The sequence below is a fragment of the Heteronotia binoei genome, chromosome 6, assembly GCF_032191835.1.
Source record: "Heteronotia binoei isolate CCM8104 ecotype False Entrance Well chromosome 6, APGP_CSIRO_Hbin_v1, whole genome shotgun sequence".
Classification (NCBI taxonomy): Eukaryota; Metazoa; Chordata; class Lepidosauria; order Squamata; family Gekkonidae; genus Heteronotia; species Heteronotia binoei.
Window position 1 is genome coordinate 126,197,321 of NC_083228.1, and position 22,016 is coordinate 126,219,336.

General features: G+C 47.1%; 1 protein-coding gene across 1 annotated transcript in view; it reads left to right on the forward strand.

Annotated features, from left to right (window-relative positions):
- Nucleotides 1–15,367: 15,367 nt before the first annotated feature.
- The window catches only part of NAALADL2 (N-acetylated alpha-linked acidic dipeptidase like 2), a 937,215-nt gene continuing 930,566 nt past the window's right edge, over nt 15,368–22,016 (forward strand). The window contains exon 1 of the mRNA XM_060242532.1: nt 15,368–15,511. Coding sequence (XP_060098515.1) covers nt 15,466–15,511 — 46 coding nt within the window. The 5' untranslated portion in view covers nt 15,368–15,465. The remainder of the gene's footprint in view (nt 15,512–22,016) is intronic.

Consider the following 22,016-nt stretch of genomic DNA (forward strand, 5'->3'; position numbering starts at 1 on the left):
AAGTCTGCCATGAAAACATTGTGAAAGCAGCGTCACCCCAGAGTCGGAAACAACTGATGCTTGCACAGGGGACTATCTTTACCTTTTTAACCAGAAGGGCCCAGGCTAGCCTGATCTTGTTAGATCTCAGAAGCTAAGCCAGGGTGGTCCTGGTCTGTATTTGAATGGGATAGCCCAAGCAATACCAGGGTTGCTATACAGAGGCAGGGAATGGCAAATCACTGCTGAATGTCTCTTGCTGTGAAAACCCTGTGGGGTCACTATAAGAGAGCGAGTTTGGTGTAGTGGTTAAGTGCGCGGACTCTTATCTGGGAGAACCGGGTTTGATTCCCCTCTCCTCCACTTGCACCTGCTGGAATGGCCTTGGGTCAGCCATAGCCCTGGCAGAGGTTGTCCTTGAAAGGGCAGCTGCTGTGAGAGCCCTCTCCAGCCCCACCCACCTCACAGGGTGTCTGTTGTGGGGGAGGAAGGTAAAGGAGATTGTGAGCCACTCTGAGACTCTTTGGAGTGGAGGGCAGGATATAAATCCAATTTCTTCTTCTTCTTCTTTATAAGCAGAGCCACTTTGGTGTAATGCTTAAGTGTGCAGACTCTTATCTGGGGGACGTGGGTTTGATTCCCCACTCCTCCACTTGCACCTGTTGGAATGGCCTTGGGTCAGCCATAGCTCTGGCTGAGGTTGTCCTTGAAAGGGCAGCTGCTGTGAGAGTCCTCTCAGCCCCACCCACCTCACAGGGGGTCTGTTGTGGGGGGAGAAGATAAAGGAGATTGTGAGCCGCTCTGAGACTACAATTCAGAGTGGAGGGCAGGATATAAATACAATATTTTCTTCTTCTTTTCAGGTTGGCCTTATTAGTTCTATCCTTGCCCTGCTTTCAGTGTCCAAAAAGGAGCCCACTGAGATCCTTCCTATCCCCAAATCCTGCCCTCCTCAGATTCCACACCCAAATCTCCAGCGATTTTACAACCCAGTGTTGGCAGCCACACCTCCACCCAGCCCCCGTCTCTTCCATGTCTTACAGCAGTTAGTTCCTGATAGGACTGAAAAGCTCAGCTAATAAGACTGTCAGGTTTAGATGCAGCCGTGGTCAACATACAGAACTTGGCCAGAGTGACCTTTTCTCAGATGTCTCACAAATGGGGGAAAATAAGCATGCTGGACAGACAGCGATTACTGGGGCTGGTATTGTTGGAATTGCTGTCGTTCTTTTCAAACACAGTTCAAAGGCTTAGGCTTTGCAGCATTCACTGAAACCTGTCAATCGGTGTCTGCTTGTTGGTACCTTAGAAGAAGCGTGATCAAGGACACCATCTAGGAGTCATCCTCAGCCGTGGGATGGGGGCCAAGGGCATTTCTTTTTTCATGAATGGCCTATGTCTCTAACAGATTGTCGAATCAATGCACTAAGAGGAGGAGGAGGAAGAGGAGGAGCAGAAGAAGAAGAAGGGGTATGGAGACCAAGTCCTATGAGGAAAGGTTGAAGGAGCTGGGCATGTTTAGCCTGGAGAGGAGGTGGCTGAGAGGTGATATGATCACCATCTTCAAGTATTTGGAGGGCTGTCATATAGAAGAGGGTGCAGAATTGTTTTCTGCGGCCCCAGAAGGTAGAACCAGAACCAACGGGTTGAAATTAAATCAAAAGCGTTTCTGGCTCAACATTAGGAAGAACTTCCTGACAGTTAGAGTGGTTCCTCAGTGGAACAGGCTTCCTCGGGAGGTGGTGGGTTCTCCTTCCTTGGAGGTTTTTAAACAGAGGCTGGATGGTCATCTGACAGCAATGAGGATCCTGTGAATTTGGGGGGAGGTATTTGTGAGTTTCCTGCATTGTGCAAGGGGGTTGGACTAGATGATCCTGGAGATCCCTTCCAACTCTATGATTTGAAGAGGAAGAAGAAGAAGATTGGATGAGTGGTGGTGGTGGTGGTGGTGGTGGTGGAGGAAAGTACCATCAAGTTACAACTGACTTATGGAATCCCTGTGAGATTTTCAAGGCAAGAGACATTCAGAGGTGGTTTGCCATTGTCAGCCTCTGTGTTATAACCCTGGTATTCCAAATATTGGCCAGGGCTGACCTTCTTAGCTTCTGAGATCTGATAAGATCAGGCTAGCCTAGATGGAGCTATCCAGGTCAGGGAAATGGGCATCTACTGGAGCCGACTGGCTTTTTAGCTTACTGGAAAGTTCTCGATGGGTGGCTTCTCTCCAGCACTACTAGCTCCGGCTCCTTGTACTTGGGTCACTAGGCTCAGACACGACCAGTGGTGGCATAAGAATGCACATGAATGCACATGAAGACCGGTGATTTTTCATGGTCAGTACTGCTACTCTGACCAGCAGCAGCTCTTCAGCATCTCAGACTTTCACTTCACCTGCTACTTGATCCAGGGAGTGGAACTGGAACCTTCTGCATGCAAATCAAGTGTTCTGTCTGGTAGGTCACAGCCCCTCTTCAAAGCCACTCCCTTTCCCACTGAATAAGTAAAAAGTGGGTCTGTACCCACTGCCATTGTCACTACTGGACTGGTCCATGCAGGTCCAGCTCAGTTGACATGTAGGCTACTTTGGAGGCCCAATCTGCTCACCAGATAATATACTATGGGCACATCCCTTTGCTCTGTTCAACCTGTACTGATGCTGTTTTTATAGTAATAGTTTGGTGCCAAACAATTCTGCAGCACTGTTGAAATGCATTGTTTTAATGCTTTTTAAAATGTTGCGTGCATCCAAGAGTTGGGCTTTTTTGATAGTCTCTTCCACTTCCTGCCGCTAGTGTTTATGGGGGAACCCTGAATTTGGGTGGAAATATTTGCAATTAAATCTATTTGTACCCATTCCTTACGAGCTTATGTTGGATGCTCCCACAGCACAAGTATCTTCACTATTTGACTGGTGCAGATAAAAACTGGTCCTGTGGGTTTTGGATTGCACCAAAGCAGACAAACAAAGAGATACAAAACAGTAGGATAGGGGAGGGACGGTGGCTCAGTGGTAGAGCATCTGCTTGGGAAGCAGAAGGTCCCAGGTTCAATCCCTGGCATCTCCAAAAAAGGGTCCAGGCAAATAGGTGTGAAAAACCTCAGCTTGAGACCCTGGAGAGCCGCTGCCAGTCTGAGAAGACAATACTGACTTTGATGGACCAAGGGTCTGATTCAGTATAAGGCAGCTTCATATGTTCATATGATAGATTTTGCTTCCCAGGGTCATAGATGGTCAAATAAAATAATTAAGTTTCATAATGTGCTCGACTGTGCTCTCATACATTTATGCCAAAAATGCATTTGCATGCAGTAACATCAGTAATATGGAGATAAACACAAAAGAGCAATACTTTAAAATAAATACAGTGTTTATGTATCATAACTGCTTGATTGGCTTGTGCACTGTTTGTTTGTAAGATTTGCTGCCGTGAAGAAAATGATATTGGATTTATATCCTGCCCTATACTCTGAATCTCAGAGTCTCAGAGCGGTCACAATCTCTTACCTTCCCTCCCACCCACACAACAGACACCCTGTGATGGGGCTGAGAGACCTCTTACAGAATCTGCCTTTTCGACTTCTGTGAGAACTATGGCTGACCCAAGGCCATTCCAGCAGCTGCAAATGGAGGAGTGGGGAACCAAACCCAGTTCTCCCAGATAAGAGTCCATGCACTTAACCACTACACCAAACTGGCTCTCATATGACCTTTGCCTGAGTTGCCTGGTGCAGCTGTTGCTGGTGTCATCATAGCCAAGTTTGCTTCTCTCTGCCTCTCCCCTGCAGCTTTGTCAAAGGGGCTTTTGAGAAGGTTCGTGCAGGCTGCAGCTGGGGCTGAAAGCAGTGGGGTGGCCGCTCCAACTCTGAGATAATTTGCAAGGCCCCTCCCCCGATATTTTGACTGTCTAGGAGCCTCCACAGGGTTTAATCTGGCCCTGACTGATCCAGATAGTGAGGTGTTCCAGGCAACTCAGGCAAAGAGTGGCTCATTTGCTGGCTGTGCGTGCAAGCTGGGAGGGCTGCAAGCAGGGGGGAAGCCGGGCAGGGGCCCCTAGAGGCATGGGGGCCCATAGGCCAGTGCCTACTTGGCCTAATTGTTAATCCAGCCCTGGGATCAGCCACCAAACTGACTCACATTGCATCAGAAAACAAGGCCATCATCTAACTCAGCATTGCCTATTCTGACAGGTAGGAGCTCACCAAAGCCTCAAGTGGAGAGACAGGCCTTTCTTAGCTCTACGTCTACCTTTTTTAAAAAAATGGTAAATGTCAGGGACTGCAAAATATTTGTTTCTGTGTTGCTTCCAACCACGGCTAAAGGTGAGAGAGAAGCTGTTTTCGGACAACGTATCCAAGGACACCGAATGTCAAGCACCACCTGAAACACACGATTGCATGAAGGTGTGCGAAGATTGTACATGCAGAGAACAATACATTTAGGCTGGTCTCTCGCCACAATCAGAAATCCACTTTTCCAGTTGCACAGAAAGATTCACGTGGAGCTGGGACACAGTGGAAATGCATCTGATTTGCCTGCAGAAGGCCCCTGGTCAATCCTGGGCACTTCCCGTTTTCAAAGGGATCCTTTAGGAGGCGATGTGAAAGAGCTGCACCTGAGTCACCGGGAAGCTGCTTCCAGAGGAAGTCAGGGGAGACAATATTGTCTCTGATAGGTTAAGGGTCTGACTTAGTATAAAGCAACTTCACATGTTCACACATTTGTACCTGCTTCAGACCTTAGTGCACATTCAAGGCAGTGTGCACGTGTTGGGGATAGAGCTTACTTCCATAAAAGCTGGTTTCCCCCTTCATGTGAATTCCTTGCCCGTGCTCCGAATCTGCTGTGTGAGAAGTTACAATGGGATGAGGCACTTGAAAGAATCTGAGCAGCATTTAGAACCCACCACAGGGTTGCCAAGCTCCTTGTGAGGGGATCCTTTGCCCCCAGGTCCCATGGCCCTCTGCTGCTTAGAGTGGTGGCAGGTTTTTTTTTTAATGTAGCTTCAGATGCATACCAGAAGTTTTTACTGGAAATGACACAGGGTAGTCCTGCGGCGCAAAGTGTTAAGCTGCAGTACTGCAGTCCAATCTCTGTTCACAATCTGAGTTTGATCCCAGTGGAAGCTGGTTTTAGGTAGCTGGCTCAAGGTTGACTCAGCCTTCCATCCTTCCGAGGTCGGTAAAATTACCCAGCTTGCTGGAGGGAAAGTGTAGGTGACTGAAGAAGGAAATGGCAAACCACCCCGTAAAAAGTCAGCCATGAAAATGTTGTGATAATAATAACAATAATGATAATTTTTTTTATTTATATCCCGCCTTCCCCGCCAAGGCAGGCTCAGGGCGGTTGAAATTGTTAATTAATTGTGAAAGTGACATCATCCCAGAGTCAGAAATGACTGGTGCTTGCACAAGGGACTACCTTTACCTTTAGCACTAGGAAACGCTATGGTTCACAAAAGGTAGCTCTAGGAATCACCAGAAACTCTATGGTAACCAGAAACTCTATGGTAACCATAGAGTTGCTGGTGATTCCTAGAGCTACCTTTGTCACTTAGAACTTCTGGTAAGTACATGAGGCTACATTTATTTATTATTTAAAAAAAATCCTCCTGTGAATCTGTGCTCCCCATCTCAGTCCAACATGAGGAGTAGCAGCAGCTGTGAAGGCTGCTTTTCAAATGTTGACCAAGTGGATGTAGCCATAAAATGTCTGAAATAGCTTCCGGGAGAGAGAAGATTACTTGAACAATAGAGTGAGTGTGAAAGGGCTTTCAGTCCCATCTTTCTGGCAGAGAGTTTCCGAAGCTGAATATTTTTTTTTCCTCCTGTGCAACATTTCCATAGCTTACATAGGAGTCAAGATAAGGCAATATGATAAAGTTCTGGGGAGCCAGAAAAGTACAGAACACATCTAAAGGTGCTAAAAGCTTGAAAATTGGTATGTTGCTTAATAGGGGATGTCAGCGTTCAACTGCCATGCAGCTCCCTTTCTCATTGTTGCCAGAGATTCTCTTTGTACTGCTCAGAAAGGGGGACAATGCCCTTTTTATTTGTCACAGAATAATCTCCATCAAGTCAGGAAAGGGCTGCACGAAACATCTATGCTCCTTCGCAACCAGTATTCAGAAATCTGGTCAGAATGGCCAACTGCGAATATTCCCGTCTGCCCAAATGCTTAATGACGGCTAGGTTCAGAGAGGCAGGTACACAGCTGTTCTTCTGCCATATGCACACACAAGTTAATTGCCAAATGCCTCATGCATGCGTTGCAATGAGAAAATTAATTTGGATCCGAGAGGTAATTGTTTTTGCAGAAATAGTATCTTTTAACACCGATCAAGGATTAATTGTGAAATAAACCATGCACCATTTTGTTGACAGAAAGTAACCCTGAGCTCACATTCCTGATTCACCTAGAGACTGAGTGCTCTTAGACAACACCTTATTTTTCTCCCCACAAAAGCTCTCATACCCAGTTGTGAAGGTGGGAGGGGATCTCCCCTGATCTCCCAGAATTACAATCAGGGCTTTTTTTGAGCAGGAACACACAGGAAAGCAGTTCCGGCTGGCTTGGCGTCAGGGGTGTGTGGTCTGATGTGCAAATGAGTTCCTGCTGGGCTTGTTCTAAAAAAAATCCCTGTGTGAAACAATGGTGATGTTGGGGGGTGTGGCCTAATATGCAAATGAGTTCCTGCTGGGCTTTTTCTACAAAAAAGCCCTGATTACAATTGAACTCTAGACTACAGAGATCAGTTTCCTCGATACACTAACTACTTTGGAGGGTGGTGCTTAAGTCCCTCCCTTCCCTAAACTTCTCCCAACCTGACTCATGTTGAAGGTAACATTTGGTTTGGCCCTGTCAATCTCAGTGTCTTCAGTGACAACCTTAAAGTTTTAGAACTCTTCAGTAGTCATTACTTTTGTCTTCTTGATGCTTTGGCACTTTCTGCTTCTTCAGTAGTTTTTTCAAGTCTTCACTCTTTTCTGCCAGTGGTACCATATGCATATCTCAGTCCTTAATGGCTACGATTTCCCGTTGTGCCTGGAATTGCCAGCTCTGGGTTGGATGATACTTGGATATTTGAGGGGTGGAGCCTGCGGAGAGTGGGGTTTGAGAGGGGAGGGGCTTCACTGGAGTGTAAGGCCATAAAGTCCACCTTCCAAAGCAGCCATTTTCTCCAGGTGAACTGATCTCTGTCACCTGGAGTTCAGGTGTAATAACAGATCTTCAGCCACCACCTTGAGGTTGTCAACTCTAGCTGTGTCCCCCCTTCATCTGATGGACTGCCCTGCCCTGCCCTGCCCTAAGTACTTTAGAATGGATTATCATTCCCCAAAAATGTCTGAAGTAGAATTTGTTGTGTTCTTAATGCTAGGCATCGAAGCAAGGAGGCAACATGGTTTCAAACAGGAGCGCAGTCTAATAAGTCCAGTTTCCCCCTCTCTGGAGCTACAGTGAGTACAACTTCCTGTTTCCCTTTTCCTGCCCATACCAAGTCCTGGAGTGGATTACAGCACTCTAAAACACTGGCCCAGATTAGAGGAACAAAGATGTCAAAACACCACAGAAATTGTTCAGGAAGGCATTTTTCTGTAGCGAATTTTGTGTTGCTTTAAGACTTGTTGAAATATTTAGGTCATTTTTATCTTGTTGGTTAACCCTTATCATTCTGAAGCATTGTTTTTTGGGGGGTTTGCAATTCACCTTGAGTCTCACCTTGTGAGAAAGGTGGGGTAATATAAACAAAGCTGTTATGTAAATAAAATCCCTAGAATATGTAGAAGCTCTGAGCTTGTTTGTGGGTGGCCTAGTTTTTCAGCTTTTGTGGTTATGAGCCACTCCATTTACTATTGGTAACTCCTTGACAGTACAATCTTAAACTGAGTTGGAGCCTTCTAATCTCATTCACTGCAGTGGATTTACGAGGGTGTGACTCCACTTGGGATTACGTTAAGGAAGGGACATGTATATTAGATATATAAATTATTGTGCATTTCAATTCTAGTTCATCACGTTAATCCCTGTACCACACTTGTTTATTTCATTGACAGCCATAACAGGGTAAAAAAAGGTAGTCCCCTGTGCAAGCACCAGTCGTTTCCGACTCTGGGGTGATGTCGCATCTCGACATTTTCACGGCAGACTTTTTTACAGGGTGGTTTGCTATTGCCTTCCCCAGTTATCTACACTTTCCTCCCAGCAAGCTGGGTACTCATTTTACCGACCTCAGATGGATGGAAGGCTGAGTCAACCTTGAGCCGGCTACCTGAACCCAGCTTCCACTGGGATCAAACTCAGGTCGTGAGCAGAGGACTGCAGTACTGCAGCTTTACCACTCTGCACCACGGGGCTGCTCATAACAGAGTAGCAATAACCAAATTAACAAATGAGGGGTGGTTAGCTATTAAAACGGGCACTGAAAACCACTTTAAGCAATAACATATATCACAAAATTATGTACATTTCTCTGCCTTGTGCAGTGGAGAACAAGGCATGTAAACGTTGGCTTCTCCCCATTATTCATGGTAAACTGATGTGACAGAAATGAGCTATTCCCTCTTGTTCAAACCTGCTCAGGTGTGGTCTGTGCTGACGGCCCAAGATAAAAGATTAAATTCTATCTCGAAATCAGATTCCTCGACCAAGAATTTATCTTTTGGAAATATGCAAAGGTAGTGATGTATACTGTGGGAACCACAGGTGGGAAGAACCGAGTGCCTTTCTCACTGTGGGTTCACTTGTGACAAGAGAATCCAGGACAGGAAGCACAGTTCATTAACGTCCTTTGGATTGGTAACAGAGATGCCTGTGGAAATGACTCTCCTGTGTTAATTTTTCCTAACAAACTGGACATGAAATCAGCCAAAGTTGAAAACTTTTTTTTGGTTCCATCAGACCTGCATTTCCAAAAATGGCTTTTAAGCAAGGGTGGATTGGCCATTTAACGTACTGGGACAGTTCCAGATGGGTCACTGTATTGGATGGACACTGGAAGCCAAGACTGAGCTAAGCCTAGAGCCATGGAAGCTGCTTGGCTTAGACCCAGTTGGGCCAAGAAGGTAGGTTGTGATAACTAGGGCTTTTTTTGTAACAGGGTCTCCTTTACATATTAGGCCACACCCCTCTTATTTAGCCAATCCTCCAAGAACTTACAGGGTTCTTCTTACAGGGCTTACTGTAAGCTCTTAGGGAGGATTGGCTACATCAGGAGTGTGTGGCCTAATATGCGAATGAGTTCCTGCTACACAAAAAAAGTCCTGGTGATAACCAAGGTTACACCCCTCTCCACTGCCTGCTGGTCTGACCCAAACAGGTCTGGCTTCCTCTTAGGCCCAATCCACCACCTGTATTCTAGCATGTGCTTTATTCTCCCACTGAAAGCAATGAGACTTAAAAAGCCTTATCTTTAGCTCAGTTCTGCACAATACTATTAAACTCTTTTATTTCATTCCTTCACACCTCGCCATGGCTTGTTTTTGAGCAGGAACACACAGAAATGCAGTTTCAACTGTCTTGTTGTCAGTGGGTGTGGCCTAATATACAAATGAGTTCCTGCTGGGCTTTTTCTACAAAAAAACACCCTGCGTCTCACCTTTATTTATTTATTTATTTATTTATTTTATTACTTTACATTTATATCCCGCCCTCTCCGCAAGCGGACTCAGGGCGGCTTACAGTATCATAAAAACAATCAATTCCATAAAACATATAAAACCATAAAACATTTATCAAGTTAAAAACTAGTACGCTATCTCAATCTAGTCTGGCGGTACTTTCTCCTCAGTGGGGAGCCAAAACAGCTTACATTGTTCTCCTTGTCTCCATTTTACCCTCACAGCAACCCTGTGAGGTAGGCTAGGCTGGGAGAGTGTGACTGACCCACGGCACGAGACAGGATTCAAACCCTGGGTCTCTCAGATACTGTCCAATGCTCTTAACCACGACACCACGCTGGCTTTTGAGCATGAGTTAGGACTGGGTTTGTTTGGTTCACTGAACATGAGGGGTTTTTATTTTGGGAGGGGGGAATCATGCTGAGATCTTTTAGCAGTTATGTGTTTGTTATTTGAGTACCTGGAGAATAAAAGGCAAGAGATATTTTTAAGTGAAAAACATATATTTACCACCCCATTCAGTCGCAGCCAGTGCATGAGGAGTCGAGAGTATGTTCTATAGGGGGAGGGGGGATGTATCTGCCTATGGGAGAGAACATTCTGTTAGCTATTTCACAATATGTGGCTTGCTTTGAAGCTGCTGTGTCTCCAAGGCTTAGGTGAGTGATGCTACAGGTGTGGATGGAAACCACTGGGCTGTGCTTTTCTACTAAGTCTTCCTTCAACTGGGGGTGGGTGGGTGGTGCGGAGACTTATTCTATTGGAGAATGACCTTTTCTGGTGGAGAAAGGGTTCTTCTCTTGGAGAAAAGTCTGTCTTAGTTGAGGGGACAGAGCAAAGCTTGAGTCCAGCGGCACCTTTAAGACCAAGAAGGTTTTATTTTGGGTATAAGTTTTTGTGTGAATGTTGGAGGAAAAGAAGTGGAAGGAGATCTTTCTGTGTTGGAGGAAGGCCTGGTAGAAGGGAGCCAGAGGGTCCAGGAAGTCATGCCCTTCAACTGTGTGCTTTAATTCCTTTATTTCTGCATCTCCCCAAACCTGCTTTTATCTTTACAGCTATTTCTGCCTTCTTTTCTGTTGGCATTATGCGAATGGAACCCATAACCACAAAAGGAGATATTTACTTTAAGTATTGTTCTGATAGTGATGAAACCCTTTAAAGGATGTTTTCTTATTGACAAGACATTTTCTGAACTTTGTCATCCTGCTGATCCTAAAGCTGAAGCAAAGATGAACTTTTTATTTAAAGTGATCTGCCTTTGCACATATGAAGCTGCCTCATACGGAATCAGACCTTTGGTCCATCGAAGTCAGTATTGTTTGCCTACACTAGCAGCAACTCTCCAGGATCCCCGGCTTGGGATCTTTCACATTATCCCCTACCTTGTCCTTTCAACTGGAGATGCCGGGGATTGAACCAGAGGCTGTCTGCATGCCAAGCAGATGCTCTACCACCTTTGAGCCTAAGGTGCTGCCAATGGTCTCAGAAGAACTTGGGCTGATGTTGCAGTGCTGCAGCTCATGGCTGTACTTGCCTACAAGAGTGGGAATTGCCAGTGCTGGGAACAGAGTGAAAGGAGATGTTCTTCACAGACTTCTGCCCAGTCTTCTGGATGTTTTTGCTGTTGCTGCTGTTTGCACAATGCAGATCCAATTCGTTGCAATGCAGTGCCATTCCACTGCCCCAGGGGCGTTTATTGCAAGTGCCAGCATGGTGTGGTGGTTTCAGTGCTAGATTAGTATCAGGGAGACCTGGGTTTGAATCCTCACTCCACTATGGTAACTCACCTGGGCCAATCACACACCCTCTTTGAGCCTAACCTACCTCACAGGGTTGTAAGGATAAAATGGAGAAGAGGAAAAGAACGTCACCAACAACTTGGGGACTGTGCTGGGTAGAAATGTGGAACATAAATGCTTCAATAAACACAAAGGAAGCAACTGCAAAGGTCAGATTGGTACCAGTACATTTGATGGGGGCCACACATATGTAAGGTAGATTGTAGCCTGCCTATTATTACCTGCTGTTAGTTTAAGCATTAGAAATCATTAAGACACGGGCCTGCATAGGGGTTGTGGTAGCATAAAAACTAAGAGACTGAGCAGCAATCTGGGAGCTCCCATCTCTGAATCTTGCCTGTCTCTTGAACTCCATAGGTGGCTCTAGGAAGTCTATTTCCTCATTGGCAATATGGGCAGGGTTTTTTTTAACAGGAATGAAGTTCTGGCTGGCTTGGCATCAGGGGGTGTGGCCTAATATGCAAATGAGACCCTGCTGGGCTTTTTCTATAAATAAGCCCCAAATATGGGGATAGCAATTGACCTACCTGGAGGTCTATTGCTAGAATAACAAACAACGATAATACCTAATGAAGTACTTTGGACACTTCAGTTTGGTGTAGTGGTTAAGAGTGCGGAAGAACTGGGTTGGATTCCCCACTCCTCCACTTACAGCTGCTGGAATGGCCTTGGGTCAGCCATAGCTATCACAGGAGTTGTCCTTGAAAAGGCAGCTGCTGTGAGAGCTCTCACAGTCCCACCCACCTCACAGGGTGTCTGTAGAAGATGATGATGATGTTGGATTTATATCCTGCCCTCCACTCCGAAGAGTCTCAGAGCGGCTCACAATCTCCTTTATCTCCCTCCCCCACAACAGACACCCTGTGAGGTGGGTGGGGATGGAGAGGGCTCTCACAGCAGTTGCCCTTCCAAGGACAACCCCTGCCAGAGCTATGGCTGACCCAAGGCCATGCCAGCAGGTGCAAGTGGAGGAGTGGGGAATCAAACCCGATTCTCCCAGATAAGAGTCCGCACGCTTAACCTCTACACCAAACTGTCTGTTGTGGGGGGAGAAGATATAAGCCACTCTGAGTCTCTGATTCAGAGAGAAGGATGGGGTATAAATCTGCAGTCTTCTTCTCCTTCTTAATAATCATAGTAAGTGTCTGACACAAGCCCACATGTGGACTCAACCTTCCCCACTGAGATTCTGGAGCTGGGCTGCTTGCCTGGTCCACAGCTGTTGCAAGGAAGGGAAAAGGCGACCTAACAAAGCAGCAACTAAAGAGAGCCTTCTCCTGGCCCTGACAGGCTGCTTGTTTAAGCCTTAAATAATCACCTGGAGCCAGCCAGGTTAAAAAGGATCACCTGGCCCAAGGAAACAAACCTAGCCAGGCTAGACTTAGGTGCAAAGGTAGTGGGGAAGGGTGGGGCAAAGCCAGAAGCGGGGGGGAAAAAAATGAAAGGAGGGTTTCACAGGTAGGTATCACAATGTCAGACACTGAGGCTGAGTGCTGCTTCAGTACAGCTTTGAGGGGGGGAAAGTCCTTGGGCTGGAAGAAAGAAACACTGCTTGCAGAATGGATCCACAGGCTCCAACCTGATTGTTACAATAATTGGATAACAATTGCTCATTATATACACAGATTCAGGTGGGTAGCTGTGTTGGTCTGAAGCAACAAACCAACATTTGAATCCACTGATACCTTTAAGACCAACAAAGTTTAATCCTGGGTATAAGCTTTTGTAGGGAGCCCCGTGCTGGGGGGAAAGTGTAGATGACTGGGGAAGGGAATGGCAAACCACCCCGTGAAAAAGTCTGCCGTAAAAACGTCGTCACTCCAGAGTCGGAAACGACTGGTGCTTGCACAGGGGACTACCTTTTTATCTTTATAAACTTTTGTGTGCATGCACACTTTAAAAAAAAAACCCCAAAACCTGAACTATTTTTGTTTCTTTTCCCATGTGTTGCATATAAGAACATAATGACATTCAACTTCTTAATGAGATGAGATTTTACCCAGTGCTTGGTCTAAATTGTGGTGTAGTGGTTTAGGTGTCAGAGAAGGAAGTGGGAGACCCAGGTTTGAATCTCCAGCCATGCCATGGAAGCTTGTTGGGTGACCTTGGGTGAGTCACATACTCAGCCTAACCTACCTCATAGGGTTGTTGTGAGGATAAAATGGAAGAGAGGAAAATGATGTAAGCTGCTTTGGGGAAAAGATGGGGTATACATTGACAAATAGACAGGCACAAATGGTTCTGGCATGTGTACACACAGATACACACACACACACACAGCATAGGATTTTAGTATACACACTAGTTTAATATGCAGAGTAGTTGTATAATAAAGGCCAGAGCTCTGTTTGCTTTGCTCTAGCTGATAGCTTTGTAAACACCAAAATAAAATAAATCACTGACTCTCTTTAAAAAAAGAAATAAAACAAATCCCAGGGCTGTGTACTGATTTACGGCACAAGTACATTTCAACATGGTTTGTGATATGTGCACTGTGAAGAGGGAGGGGGATGAAAGAAAGTAAATATTTCCTCAGAACACAAACTTGCTGCTCAGATAAGATTATCTTTGGATTGCTGTCCTTGGGCTAAAAGAAGGGTAGAGGAATTAAATGCCTATTTTCCCCTGTCTGCTCTGTCTTGGAAGCTGGCTCTCCTTACGCTTAAGGCCAAGTGGGGTACTGAGGTAAGTAATTCTATTTGGCAAAGGAAAAGAAAGGTCCCCTGTGCAAGCACCAGTCGTTTTCGACTCTGGGGTAACGCTGCTTTCACAACATTTTCACGGCAGACTTTTTACAGGGTGGTTTGCCATTGCCTTCCCTGGTCATTACTTCCCCCCCAGCAAGCTGGGTACTCATTTTACCAACCTCGGAAGGATGGAAGGCTGAGTCAACCTCGAGCCGACTACCTGAACCAGCTTCCGCTGGAATCGTAGTCAGGTCCTGAGCAGAGGGCTCCAGGGCTCTTCCATTTGGCAAAAGGCAGGGCTTTACTTCCAGGAAAGAAACTTTAGTGACAGTCTGTCTTGTATCATCTCCCCCTCCCCCTTGGCAAAGTTTTCTCCTCATCCCATCAACATTGGCTTATCAGCTGAGGCGAATCACCAGTGAAAATACAAAGCAGATGCTTTTCTATATGCTTGTTTGAACCATTGACCAATGGGAACGCATCTTCATTCAAGTCTGGGACATCAGAACTGGGCTGCTGGCCCAAGCGTCCGTTGAGACATCCAAACTAGATATGATGTGTCTGCCAATATGCTTTTTATTCTTGGCTCTGCCTAGTTCATATAGAAAAAAACTGGGCTGGGTTCTGTTTGCAGAAGAGCTAGGGTTGCCAGCCTCCTGGTGAGGCCTGGAGATCTGCTTCGGACAACAGAGGCCAGCTCTTCTGTAGAAAATGGCTGCTTTGGAGGGTGGACTGTACGGCACTGTACGGTGCAGAGGTCCTTCTGCTCTTCAGGCTTCAACCCCCCCCCCCCCCAAAAAAAAACTCCGAGTATTTCTCAAGAGCTGGCAACCAAAGATCATACAGCATGGCTCCCTTCCCAACTCTCGCCCTCCCTGCCCCCCCCCCCCAAGTCTTTCCCGAGCAGGAGCTGGCAACCCAGCGAATCTTTCTTCCCCCTCTTGCCAAGGTCTTCCCCAACACTCTTCGGGATCGCCAAGCGTGGGGCGGCCGGCTGAACAGCAGCAAACTTCTCGCCAGCGGCCCTCTGCCTCAAAGCGAAAGTAACCGAGGCCGAGATTTCGTAAACAGGGCGAAAGAGAGGGGAACGGGCCGGAGGAGGGTCCCAAAAGGCAGGCAAGTGCGGCGCCGGCCGCGGCGGGCGGGCGATCAAAGGCGGCTGCGATGATGTCACCGGCGAGAGAAACAGGTCAGGCGAGCCCAGGTAACTCAGGAAGCAGGTTGCTAATTATTCCCCGAAGAAAGTCAGGTGTACGGTTACAGCGCGCCAGGAGGAAGTCAGGAGGTCAAACTTTCCCAGCCGCCGACGCTGGGGGAACTTGCGCCTGCTTGGCCGCTCCGACTCTCTGTGGCCTTCCAGGCGGGCCAAAGGTGGTGCTGGGGGAATGGGAGACGGCGACGCGGGCGCCCCGAACCCTCCCGGGCTGCAAGGTTAGTGCGTGCAAGCGGCGGGTCCCCCTTTGGCTGCCCGCGAGGAGCCTGGGAACGTTTCCCTTGCTGGCGCTGCGGGCAACGGAGCAGCCTGACAGGCTCCTCGGGGGAGCGCCGTCGGTGCACGTGGCGCCGCTCGGGGGGGGAAAGGGGGCGTGTGAACTGGCCCTGGCCCCTCCCCGAGAGGCTGGCGTGTGCCGATTGCAGAGCGGCCTCCAAGCAGTGGGGGAGAAACAGCCCCCCCCACACACACACACACAAACACCCGCAGTTGTAGGCTGGGGGCTTTGGTTCAGGTAGGCTATGCTCCCTCTAAGCTGCAGGGGCTTGCGAGCAAAAATTCTGCTTTGTGAGCTACTGGCATGAAAGTTGTGTGAGCTACTGGCATTCGAGTGAGGGACGGTGGCGCAGTGGGAGAACATCTGCTTGGTAGGTGGGAAGGTCCCAGGCTCAATCTCCAGGTTCAGTCTCCGCCATCTCCAACTGAAAAAGGATCCAGGCAAGTAGGTGTGAAAAACCTCGGCTTGAGACCCCGGAGAGCTGCTGCCGGTCTGATTCAGTATAAAGCAGCTTCATATGTTCATAAAGTGGTGAGCTGCTGCATAAATGAGCGTGCTCTGGGCCCAGGGTCATCCTTCCTGAGCGAAGACCGAAACGTGTGAGCTGGAGGCTAAAAATCTGTGAGCTGGCTCATGCTAACTCGGCTCGGAGGGAACACTGGTAGGCAGCTGTGTTAGTGTGACGTAGCAGAACCAAGTTTGAGTCCAGCAGCACCTTTAAGGCCAGTTAAGTTTTATTCTGGGGATAATCTTTCCTGGGCACACACGCTTCCTCAGACCAGTATCTGAAGAATGAAAAAATGGTGTGTGCGTGTGAAAGCTTATACTAGGGATAACACTTTGTTGGTCTTAAAGGTGCTGCTGGACTTGAACTGTGTTCTGCTGGTGGTTTTGGGCAGAGCTGGGAACTTGCCCGTTTCTGGCTTTTGTGAGCTGTATTTTGATGACTCCCCTCCCCACGTTGCAATTATTTACTTGCAGTTCTCATGAGGACATGCTTAAAGAGGGGATGGGAGGCATTGCAGCAAACTAGAGGTGTTTGAAAGTGCAGCCTGCTTCTGTGTGCCCTGCCAGGTCGGAGCAGAAAATCCCGTGGCCTTCTGCAAGGTCACCTTGGCTCTTCCAGAGTCCCTGAGCTTGGTCCTAATGTTTGGGTAGCAGTAAGGGTGGAGTAGAATTGAAGAAGTTCTACTTCCTGGTAGCGGTGCACAGAGCAGTGGCAGGTTTTTCTTACCATCTTCATTCTCTTTTTTAAGAAACACGCAAGCAAGATAGGGATGCCAGCCTCCAGGTGGGACCTAGGGATCCCCTAGAATTACAGCTTGTCTCCAGACTGCGGGGACCAGTTTCCCTGGAGGAAATGGATGCTTTGGACTGGAGGGTGGAGGCTGTGGCACCCCTGAGGTCCCTGTCCTCCCCAGCCTCCACCCCCAAATTTCCTGGAGTTTTCTAGCTGGAGCTGGCAAGCTTACGCCCATCCCCACTGGTAACTGGAGGATCTTGACAGCCCTAGAGAAGGAGCAGCTCAGTGGGGTGCAGATCAAGATGGGTAGTCATGTTAGTCTGTCTGCAGCAGTAGAAAAGAGCTGGAGTCCGGTAGCTCCTTGAAGACTCTAACTTTTTGGTAGGGTAGGCGCTTTCGTGTGTCACTGCTTACTTCTTTAAACTAGCTCAGCGAAGGTGCAGAAGGATAACTGGTTGGACCCAGACTAAATTTCCCATCAGCGGAGCAGAACTTTTCTGCCTTCTCTTTCCACTGCAGCTCACTGATGCCTGCAAAATTGTGTTCCTGGAGGATGAGGGACTCTGAGGAATGATGGTGGGAGGGAAGGTCTGTAGCAGGAATGAGTGAGAACTGGCAATTTCATCTAGATCTAACAGATCACTGATAATTGAGCAAAAAAATGGTATCTTTGGCAATTCACCACCCCTCGTAAGTCAAGGTAAACGGAGTTCTAAGATGTGACTAAAAGTTCACATCTGCATATTCATCACTACGTTGGTGTAACTTCCAAGTTTGAAAGAGCAACTGCAGATCAAACACCCCCCCTCCCCTCCAATGTAATATTTTTCTGTTCTGGTCAGACTCCACTGTAAATCCCGGTGGTGTAGCTGGATACATTGAGTTGGAATTGCTGGCTGTATTGGATGCTGGCTTGTTTGCTTTTATCAGATGAAGGGAGCATTGACTCTTGAAGCAGTGCCGGATTAAACCCTGTGGAGGCCCCTAGGCAGTCAAAATCTAAGGGGCCCCTTGCAAATTATCTCAATCTAAGCGTCTACCCCGCTACCCGCAGCCCCTGCTGCAACCTGCAGGCACTTTCTCGAAAGCCCCTTTAACAGAGTTGTGGGGGAGAGGCAAACTTGGTGATGACGCCAGCAGCAGACACACCAGGCAAGTCGGACAGAGTGGCTCAGTTGCTGGCTGTGTTTGCAGGCTGGAGGCGGGGGGAGGCATAGACCAGTGCCTAATTGACCTAACTGTTAATCTGGCCCTGAAAATCTTGCTGCTCTCTAAGGTGCTACTGGACTAGAATCTAGGTCTAGCTTGTCCCCTGTTCTTTTGGGCAAGTGTATCTTGCGCTCTGTGTGCTAAGAGATTCTGGTGAGCTTCTTTGAAGACAGTGATGTGGACAAGAAGGTTGGTGTGTGTTTGTTTTTTTACAAGGCAAATGCTGCCCTTTCAAGGAAGCTAAAGGACTGTTTTGCAAAAGCTCCAAGAACTTGCTTCTCAAGAAGTCTTTTGCAATGGTGGAAAGTGGTGTTCCTTTTCCCAAGGAGTATGTTGTCGTCATTTTTCCTCCAGGACAGTATTGAACGCCTTCAGCATGGAGGCTTCCCAGAGAGGCCAATCCACAGTTTCAGTTTAGGATAATCGGCTTCAAGTATTCTTTCTCCTTGACTCATTCTGCTCTCCTTAATCTCTTAGGTGCATAACTGAGACTGTTGCTATTCAGCCCGCGTTGCAGCCAGGAGAAAGGCCTACAGAATATGCCTTTTCAGAATCTATTTTATCCTTGTACATTTCCACAGTATAGCCCAGGTGAGCCTGAATAGCCTAGGCTAGCCTGGTCTTGTCAGATCTTGGGAGCTACTGAGGAAGGTCAGCCCTGGTTACTCTTTGGATGGGAGACCACCAAGGAAGTCCAGGGTCATGATGCAGAGACAAGCAACGGCAAATCACCTCTGATCATCTCTTGCCTTAAGATGCCATAAGTTGGCTGCAGATGGATGGCACTTTCCTGCACCCAGAGAGGAAGCATCTTTCTCTTGTCTCTGGCAGGATTTCCTTGGAGTCCACAGAGGCTTAAGGATAGTATTTAGGGCTGTCTTTTTTTTTTTTTAATGAGTGAGGCTCTATGGTGGCAACAACCAATTAATCATGTAAGCCTTGGGGCTCTTTAGCTTGGAGAAGCAACAACTGAAAGGTGACAAAACAGAGGTTTACAAGATTATGCATGGGATAGAGGAGGTAGAGAAAGAAGTACTTTCCCCCTTTCTCACAATACAAGAACTCTTGGGCACTCATTGAAATTGCTGAGAAGTTGGGTTAGAACGGATAAAAGGAAGTCCTTCACCCAAAGGGTGATTAACACATGGAATTCACTGCCACAGGAGGTGGTGGCAACTGCAAGCATAGCCAGCTTCAAAAGGGGATTGGATAAACATATGGAGCAGAAGGCCATTAGTGGCTTTTAGCTACAAGGTATAGCTGGAATTCTCTGTCTGGGGCAAGTGATACTCTGTATTCTTGGTGCTGGAGGGGCAACAGTGGGAGGGCTTCTAGTGTCCTGACCCCACTGATGGACCTCCTGATAGCACCTGGGTTTTTTTGGCCACTGCGTGACAGTGTGTTGGACTGGATGAGCCATTGGCCTGACCCAACATGGCTTCTCTGATCTTCTTATTGCACAGGGGCACAATCAGATGGGGTATGGTGGTGTGTGATTGGAACAGATGCTGATTTTAGAGAGCTGTTTTAAAACCTTGTGGTGATTCAGGTGACAGAGCTGTGTGGGCCATACTGCTTCTGAGTTCATCTGGGGGCTTACGTGATGGAATACTCTTCTATTAACAACAAGAAAACCCTGAACACGGAGAAAGTTAGGCTGAAATCTTTTATATGTGCGGGGATTTTATGTATATATGGAGGGGCAATCAGTCATCTGAGCTCCCAGCTGACCACTGAAGTAGTAAAGTCCAGACACAGGTTTAATATATCAAGGATAACCAATGGGGGAAAGTGTCATCAAGTTGCAGCTGACATGGCAACCCCTTAGAGTTTGAAAGGTGGCTTGCCATTGCCTGCCTCTGCATGGTGACCTCAGACTTCTTTGGTAATCTCTCACCCAAATAACTAATTTAGCTCCCAAGAACTGATGAGATTGGGCTAGCCTGGCCCACCCAGGTCAGGGAGTTAAGGATAAATGGCCCTACCAATTTCTTATCTCGACATCTGACTTTGCTCTTCTGGACATTCCCAAAGCATACACAAATTGGAATTATAATGCCGAGTGTGGCATTCCGCCATTTTTTTAAAAAAAACCTCCAGCAGCAATGTGATGTTGTTGGATTCCTGAAGGTATTTTCAGCTCTTCACATGTTGACTATGTAGCATTTTGACTGTATGAGTCACTTCTCAAAAGGTTTTGTGTTGTAAGTTCAGCATAGAGGAGACCATGGCTCAGTGATAGAGCATCTGTTTTGCATCCAGAGTACCAGGCTCAATCCCTGGAATCTTCAGTTGTAAAGATCAGCCAGTAGGTGATGGGAAAGATCTCTGCTTTACACCCTGGACAGCTGCTGCCTGTTACAGTAGACAATCAAGATTTGGATTGACTAAAACTCTGAGTATAACGCAACTTTATGTGTTGAACCTGTCCTTGACACTGATGGTCAATGGAAGTTCTGTTCTTCTCTATTAATACTGGGACCAGCATGGATTTTAACAGGTATGTCTGGAACTACAGTTTCTTCTGATAACTTGAATCGTCATGTCTCCTGCATTCACAAATTTGGTTCATAGAATACAAATTTGTCAGGCGCATAGTCCAGATGGGCCTGCTGCCAGGGCTTGTGTACTATTGTATGTGTGTGTTGAAACTTTTGTGATGCATGGCGGTGTTGGGTACCATAGAGATAATTGGGGAGTAATAAAGGTGTATTCTAGTTGGAGACCTTCTCTGCAATTATCGCTGCGGTATTTTTCATGCAAGTGTGCTAATGGTGGCTGCCAGAAGTTAGCCTTGCCTAGGGTGCTAGATAGTCTAGGGCCAGCCCTGGCTTTTCTTTAAGATACCACAAGACTCTTGCTTTTGCTGTGGTGGGCTACTAATGCAGTCCTTAAGTAGGGTTAACCCTGCTAAGCCCATTGGCTTCAGTGGATTTAGAAGGGCATGACTGCTTAGCTTTGCACTGTCACACAGCTGCTGTTCTGTCCAGAGATTCTAGGATTGCCAACCTCCAGGTGGTGGCTGGAGATGTCCTGCTATCACAACTGATCTCTTGGTGACAGGGGTCAGTTCCCCTGGAGAAGATGGCTGCTTTGGAAGGTAGACTCTATGACGTTATGCCGCATTGAAGTCTCTCCACTCCCCAACCCCCCCTAAAAAAATCTCCAGATTTCTCATCCTGGAACTGGCAACCCTAATAGTCTTCACATGTTTGTGAAAGCATTCTGGAGGTGCCTGAAGATGGGTGTGAGATGGGCCAAGGTTGCCCCAGATGCTTTCCAAGAAACCCAGAGGCGTTCTCGACTAGGACCTTCACATTCTTTCACTGAACATCTAATTTCAGTCCATCTCAATTCTGAATTCTCCCTGCCCTGGCAGTTGGGTCCATTTGCCAGGTCAACAGAGGCAATTGCGACGTTTTTGTTCACACCTTGCAGCATGAATTTAGAGGCCAAAATCTTTTCACCGCTCTTATCTCGCTAGCACTTTAGGCTGGTATCTTAGATCGCAATGGGGAAATGCCTACAGTTTCATTTTCCTTCTGCTTAGCATGAAGCCCGGAGCCAGCAGGGTGTGGTTTTTGGATCGGAGAGAAAGTCAACACCAAAGAATAGGCCTTTTGCTGGCTGCTTGTTTCAGATTAGCACCCGATTTGAAAGAGAATATGTATCAATTAGAAATACTTATTAAAAACACTTCCTTGGATTGCACAGCTCCAAGTATTGGTATCTGCTTTTCTCTCCTGTAATCGCTGCTGTTCTTTTGAGTCTGCGATGAGATACGCCGCTTACCCTCATTCTTTCTCACATACATTAAGACTGATTAGGAACATGTTATCGGCTCAATGGCAATGGAATTAATGCTCGCTTGTGCCTTTGCACCTGTGTCGGATTCCTGAAGCGTCAGGAAAGGACACCTAATGGAAAATGTGTGTATCGAGTTCTTTGTTCGGAGCCCAGCAGACTCAAAGAAGAGAATGTAAGAGAAGGATGA